Here is a 7,328-nt window from a genome sequence, read left to right as displayed (position 1 = left end):
GCACTTGTCATGCTTTGGATTAAACAATTGAATTAAGTTTAAGAGTTGGTTGTATTTCTTTAGTTATTTAATTATTAAATTTTTAAAAAGGGAAGATAATTTTTTCCCAACCTGTATTTCTGTACTTTTGTTTTGTTTATTGTTCAAAAACATTTTAAGGTCATTGTTTTATAAATAATGCAAAAAATGCTTGTATTTTACTGTATCTCCTTCTGTGACCCATTCATATACCACCCTGCAGTTTCAGTTTCAACCTTTAAAATATATATTGTAACTGGTAACTGCAGAAGTATACTAAGTTTTGTTGAAGTAGATTTAATAATAAAAAGAAATGAACCCATTCATGAGTTTGTAAAGAAATGAACAATTGTAAAAATGATCTTCTAATTTACAGGTTGGAGTGGAAGTGGAAACAAACCTCAGATTAGGTGAAAGTGTTGCAACTATTGGTTATCAGCTTGACTTGCCAAAGGCTAACCTTGTATTTAAAGGTCAGTTTGTAGTCTTAAATAATTGCTAAAAATGTACCTTTAATAAGATTGTCCTCCTTGTGCATGAAATCTCCAAATTTGTTTCAATACTGTGAGTAACCATGTGCTGGATTTTATTATTTAGAAAACAACATTTAAGACAGTTTTAAGTGGGACTTCCATTTATTTATTTATTTTTCTTTTAAGGAAAACTTACATTTTATATTACGTATATGAATTTATCATGTGTTGAAGTCAGGAGAAATTTAAGCGAAGTATTAATACATTACAGATTCTTCAGCAGAAGAAAATGAGACCTTAAAAATCTGTAAGAACTGGGTGAAGAAAATTACAAAATATGTATAAGTTTGTTTTGTTTTTAAAAAATAATACAGTAAAAAAATCAATCCCACATTTTTTGTTTAAAACTTTTTTTTTTTTATATTTAGCTAGATTAATTAAGATAATCATCACAATGACAAGTTTTAGTTTTCAGTTTGCAGGACTTAACATTGAAAATCCTAGATGCAAAAGTATGGAGTAAATGAACTTAATGTATCACAAACTCATTGTGAGGACTGGTATTGTAGTTAATCCCAGATGTGGAGTGTTTTGTAATTAATATGTTGCCCATTCTATTCATTAACAATATTTTGTCATTTGTGTATCACGTTAGTGAATCAATGATCGCATAAGGCCTGGCATCTCCTGGTAGTTAAGGCGCTTGACTCACAATGAATGAAATTTGTTGCCAATCCTGCTTGCCCTTTCAGAGTAGCTGAAGGGTTGGTGGTGTTGACTAGCTGTCTTCCCACTAGTCTATCACTTCCGAATTAGGAACAACAAACACAAATAATCCTGAAGCAGCTTTGTGCGAAATTCAACAAACAATAACAATGATCATATAAATTATTGTTATTTTTAGGTACTGTTGACAGCAACTGGACTGTGGGAGCAGTTCTTGAGAAGAAGCTGCAACCTCTTCCATTTACGCTCGCTCTAAGTGGCATGCTGAATCATGCTAAAAATCAGTCTCGATTTGGTTGTGGACTCATAATAGGATAGTCTTAACACATTGTATGTAGATTACTTAGAAATGTTTTTAATGAAAAACTGCAAAGGAAGCTGAATAAAACTAGATTACAGAGAGAAGAGAAGAATCATCTTAAGATTTCTTTAAGAGACCTTATGTTGCTGATAACTGTGAACAAGCCACATCTGCTTTCAACATTGACTGAACAAAATATTGTAAGATCAATTTTCTTGTATTACAAGGAACACATCATCAAAGCTAATAAAAAAATGTATTCCAAAGACTATACGAGTATTTTTTATTGTAAATTATGAAAAATACACAATATAAAGGGCATATAAAAGGAAAATAATCCACTTTCAACAAAGATCCAAAAATATGCAGCTTTTATATTTAATTATTGGAAAAAAAAAAACTCCAGATACAGTGATAATTTATTCTGTGAAAGAAAAAATGTTCTACTCTGGGAATTTAAAAAATGCACTTTCTTAATTGGAAACAAGGTAGTAGGTTATTTTTTAGTTTTTAATAAAAAATGTGTTTAGAGTATAATGAAGTTTGTTAAATTGTGTACCGTGTAATTCAATATTTCAGTCATTGTATATAAAATAACCACTTTACCCAGTTGTCTTTATTTTATGAGTAAATGAGGTTTTAGGATTTACTGCTCATAAAGGTTTTAGAGACAAATTGTAATTAATTGTGTTTTGCATGGATTTTTATTTCAAGCTTTATTATGATTATGTTCTCAAACATTCGTATGATTGCATGATTCGTGTTTGTTTCTGCTGTGGCTAGTCCATCACGAATTTTGAAGCTGTGGTTAAAAAATAAATATATATTTTACATTATATATTGACCTATTCCTGATTCCTTTGCTATGAGAATTTGAAAATTGATGAAGTTGATTGTCATTAAAGATTTAATTTTTTTTCTTTTACTGTTTTATTCCTAGTATTTGTACAATGTAATTTTTCAAAATTTTAAATTTTCATGTTTATTTTGTGTACTTTGTCATCTTGAACTTATGGTGTAGTATCATATTTGCAAATCTGTTAATTATCAAGTTAAGGTAAAATATATGATGACATTGAAAACAGTATTTTTCCCTCCTCACCAGAGGCCTGGCATGACCTGGTGGTTAGGGTGTTTGACCCGCAGCCTGTGGGTCACAGATTCGAATCCACATCACTGAACATGCTCACTCTTTCAGCTGTGAGGGCATTATAATGTGACAGTCAATTCCATTATTCATTGGTAAAAGAGTAGCCCAAGAGTTGGCGGTGGGTGGTGATGACTAACTGTCTACCCTCTAGTCTTTCACTGCTAAATTAGGGAGTGCTAGTGCAGATAGCCCTCGAGTGGCTTTGCGTGAAATTTAAAGAAACCCTATCTCAAAAAAAAAAAGGCTAAAATGTTCTTGTTTTTGTGTAAAAATTTAAATCTTTTAGATTAATACAAACCTGACAGGCGGTATTCAAATTATAATGGAAAGGACACAACTAATGGATACTTATAGGTTCAGAAATCATTTTTAAATTGTACTGTAAATGTTTAAGATATACATATCCATGTGTACATAAAAAAATTTATTCAAACAAGTTTTCTCTCTAACTCTTTATATGTAGAAACATGCACCTCAAAGCTTCATGTAGTTAGTAGGCCATTAATAAATCAAGAATTATTAGTTCGTTGTAATATTTGGTAGGTGAACTAATGAGACAATGGCAAAGGAAACTTCAATGCCAAAAATAGTCAACAGAGAGTGGTGACTAATTCTCCATATTTGAAGCTAAACATCCAAAGTTGTACAATATTAGCAATAACCAAGATGGAATGTTTATCATATTTTAGCTGCTACTGAATTTTATCATGTACTTTCTAAAGTATTAATAAGTATTAACTTTTTTTGACTAAGGTAAGTTTTCTCATGTTTGTGCAAAGTAAAATAAGTGATGTGAAAATAGAAAAAAAAGTCTCTTCCAAAGAAATAAGTTTTTAATCATTATGGCACTAATATGTCCAGTGACATACATTGTGGCTATGAATATTCCTAATAACTACAAAAAAAACTACAGCATACTATAATTTTATGTCCATCATATAAATTAATATGCCAAATGATGTACATTACATCTGTGGTAAGTGCAAAAAAAAGAAAAACCTTTGGTGTGATTGTACCACATGTATTAAGCATTGTTTTCAGTGCTTCACCAAGTTTTGGCTTCAATTTACTGTTTGATGTGTTTTATTTAAAAAGTTGAGTGGATGATATTTGTACTTTTTATTTGAAACACATAGAATTGTTCTATATAAACTAAGTACTTGTTTCATAGATGGAGTTTAAAAAAGTCTTATCGTGTTGTGCATATGAGTGCACAAATAAATTTAAGAAAGAAATAAGAAAGCGGGTCCATGCAATATGTAGAAAAGGATTCAGAACTTCCAAGTATTCATACAATTGTTGCCTAGGAACTGCAAAACAAAATTATCAAATCAAGCTATTACATCAGTTTTAAATTTCCCATACATTAGCAACAAACACCAAAGTCACAAAAAAAGCTGAGACTTTGCATCCTAAGTTAAGAAATATTAAACATGTTAACTGAGGTATCTTCGTTTTTCAAGCATCTCATCAGTTAAACAGCAGGAACCTAATGACTACTTATACAGTAAATCTGAGGTTACAACTGCTCCAACTCAATCTCCAACCAAAATGGAACTTTGGAAAAAGAAATTAAAGCAATAATTAAGAAAATAGAAACAATGTCAGGTATTATAACATCACTTCAAAATCAGACCCTTATAAATGCAGAATTAGCTCAAGCTCTAAATGTAAAACTTGGGATAGATTTTCTGAAGTAAAGAAATTTGCTGTGACTTTATATTTTTATTCATCATATGCTTATCAGTTTATTAAACCCACTCTTACCTTTCCTGCCTCAATCTCATAATTTAACTGGACTTCAGTAGATTGTGAACCTGGACTTTTTCAGGATGCCTTTAAGTACTAGTCTGAGAAAGTAACAGAAGATCCCAACTTTAGGAATTGGGATCATGCTTTAATTGCTAATGCCATGAGTATATTGTAAGTACTAGTCTGAGAAAGTAACAGAAGATCCCAACTTTAGGAAATGGGATTATGCTTTAATTGCTAATGCCATGAGTATATTGTAAGTACTAGTCTGAGAAAGTAACAGAAGATCCCAACTTTAGGAATTGGGATTATGCTTTAATTGCTAATGCCATGAGTATATTGTAAGTACTAGTCTGAGAAAGTAACAGAAGATCCCAACTTTAGGAATTGGGATTATGCTTTAATCGCTAATGCCATGAGTATATTGTAAGTACTAGTCTGAGAAAGTAACAGAAGATCCCAACTTTAGGAATTGGGATTATGCTTTAATTGCTAATGCCATGAGTATAAGAAAAGAGCACCTTATTTAATAAAATAACTTGCAATTATGAAGATTTTGTGAATTATGACCCTGATATATTATTAGAGTATTCAGATATCATTGCTTCTGAGGCCTAAGTATTTGTGCTGATAGGTTTGTACGTTACTGCATTCACACATTTGAAATCAATAAAATCTTGGCACGCATCTCTTCTTCCTTTCAGTCACCATTGCAGTCGATCAAGCACTCTTCAAAGGCTGTATAACTGCCCTCGAACATTTGCTGTGTCTTAGTGCTGGCCATATTCCTAGTAGTTCAGGAAAGGCAACACTGAATTTGCTTTATCTGATGTGCATCAGTGCTATCTATTGTGGGAAAACACTTTTGTTTGATGCAATTACCCATCTGGTTCTAAAATTATATTGGTATACAAATATTCACATTGTTGCTTTGCCTGCATTAGGTCTAGGCTGCTCAATGATTTCAGGTTTGTGTGATGGACATTACCCTAGTGTAACTACTATACTTTGTTACATCCACTTTGCTTACCATACCTATAACCATTCCAGCACAAAGCCGGATAGCCGATTGTCAGTATTTACAAAACAACATCAGGACTTTATCCATTCTCAGCAGATAACTGTCTGAGCTAATGCTACCTACTTTCTGAACAACAAACATTCATTTTTTGTGTGGATTTTATGACCTCATTTCATGGTATTGATGCACTAGACATCTCTTGTGTACATGGAAGTATTGTTATTCCCTCCACTATTTACATTCATATAGTCCACTGTTCCTGGGCTTGAACTAACTAACATTGGATAAATCTCCTGCAGAACATCAGTTGCACAGATGAAACTAACTATTATTTTCTTCAGTTCATCCAATCTGAGATTCGAGATGACTACCTTCATTGTGTGAGTGACATTTCCTAAACCCAGCTGGAAATTTGCCTCTCCCTTCACATCTAGTCTATTGCCTCTTGCCAGAACGAAGTTAGTATCCACTGGTGAATGGTGGTGGTCTAATTAGGACTTATTTTAAAGACCAACACGTATTACATATTCAATTGGCCAGGTGGTTAGGGAGCTCGACTTGCACTCTGAGGGTCGCGGATTCGAATTCCCGTCACACCAAACATGCTCGCCCTTTCAGCCTTCGGTATGTAATAATGTTACGGTAAGTCCCACTATTCGTTGATAAAAGAGTAGTCCAAGAATTGGCGGTGGGTGGTGATGACTAGCTGCCTTCCCTCTAGTCTTACACTGCTAAATTAGAGACGGCTAGCGCAGATAGCCCTCGTGTAGCTTTCCGCGAAATCCATAACAAACAAACAATCCTTTAAACTTATTAACAAAAAGTTCAAATAAAGTTATGGTGGTCACATTACCAGAATTTCCCCTTCCTACCTGCTATGTTGTATTCTCAGGTTAAACTGATTTCTTCAAATATTACACAGGCCCCCGGGGTTTTATTGTCTTGAAATTTTTACATTTTCTAAGGTAATTCCTGTACGCTGAATCCTAAAATGACTTCAATTTTTCTCCATCACATATAGATTTTCCCAAAACGTCATAATGCAATACATAAAAGACTGGAACACGTAGTTTTGAGACTAAAAGACGTAGATTTAACAAAAATAATGAGGATGCATATTCGTTTGACATCAGTGTTGTTCCCTTTTCGTCAGTTTGTTTGTATTTTTGTTAACAAACATAATAATAAAAGATGTTCATTGTGGTAAAAGAAATGATAATTTGATCTAAGTAAGAGTTTTTTTCTTCCTCATTTGTAAAAAAATCCTTACTGCTAGAAAAAGATTGTTTTCGAAAGCTGTGTAGCTGAATTATGGAAGAACCATTATTAAAACCAAAACAACTTTTATGAAGTTTAAATTCGCAGGCCTGTATTATTAGAAAAATTTTGCTTTTATAACAGGAGGATTGGCAGGATAAACCAAGAAGTAATACAGAATTCAACAACTGTGTTTTAGTTAAGAAATAGACTGGGCATGACCTGTGATACAAAATGAAAATCTTTATTTATTGTGTTCATAATTGGACAGTCACCATTCGCTAGACTTGTGAATTGATTAACTGCTTTTTTTCACGCAAGATATCTTTACGTAAACCATCTCAATTGAGACCCCATGTAAGACTGTTTAAATGTAACATTTATTACTGATCATGACAGGTCATTTTCATTCAACATAGAAGAGGTTGTAACCTTGAGATAACCTGTCTTACCATTGAAGGACACTTCTGTCATCTTCATTTTTGTACAATATGCAGTGTTACAGCAACTCCTTAAAGGGCTGGATAGTATTATTTCCAGAGGATAACAAAGGAACAAAAACAGCTAGAATGAAGTGAACTTAACAGTCTTCTAAACCACGTGTACTACAAAAAATGCATCGATTCAGAA

The 7,328-nt window shown here is 32.7% G+C and overlaps 1 protein-coding gene across 2 annotated transcripts in view; it reads left to right on the top strand.

The window, feature by feature from the left end:
- LOC106472620 (mitochondrial import receptor subunit TOM40 homolog 1-like) overlaps positions 1–1,789 on the top strand; it is an 18,141-nt gene extending 16,352 nt beyond the window's left edge. For both annotated transcript variants that reach the window (XM_022401169.1, XM_013933271.2), the window contains exons 7-8: positions 395–491; positions 1,396–1,789. In XM_022401169.1, the coding sequence (XP_022256877.1) occupies positions 395–491; positions 1,396–1,535 (237 nt within the window). In that variant the 3' untranslated portion in view covers positions 1,536–1,789. The remainder of the gene's footprint in view (positions 1–394; positions 492–1,395) is intronic.
- Positions 1,790–7,328: the final 5,539 nt, after the last annotated feature.

Source organism: Limulus polyphemus, unplaced genomic scaffold, assembly GCF_000517525.1.
Source record: "Limulus polyphemus unplaced genomic scaffold, Limulus_polyphemus-2.1.2 Scaffold5472, whole genome shotgun sequence".
NCBI lineage: Eukaryota > Metazoa > Arthropoda > Merostomata > Xiphosura > Limulidae > Limulus > Limulus polyphemus.
The sequence above is the reverse complement of the archived record's forward strand: the minus strand, read 5'-3'. Positions and strand labels throughout refer to the sequence as shown.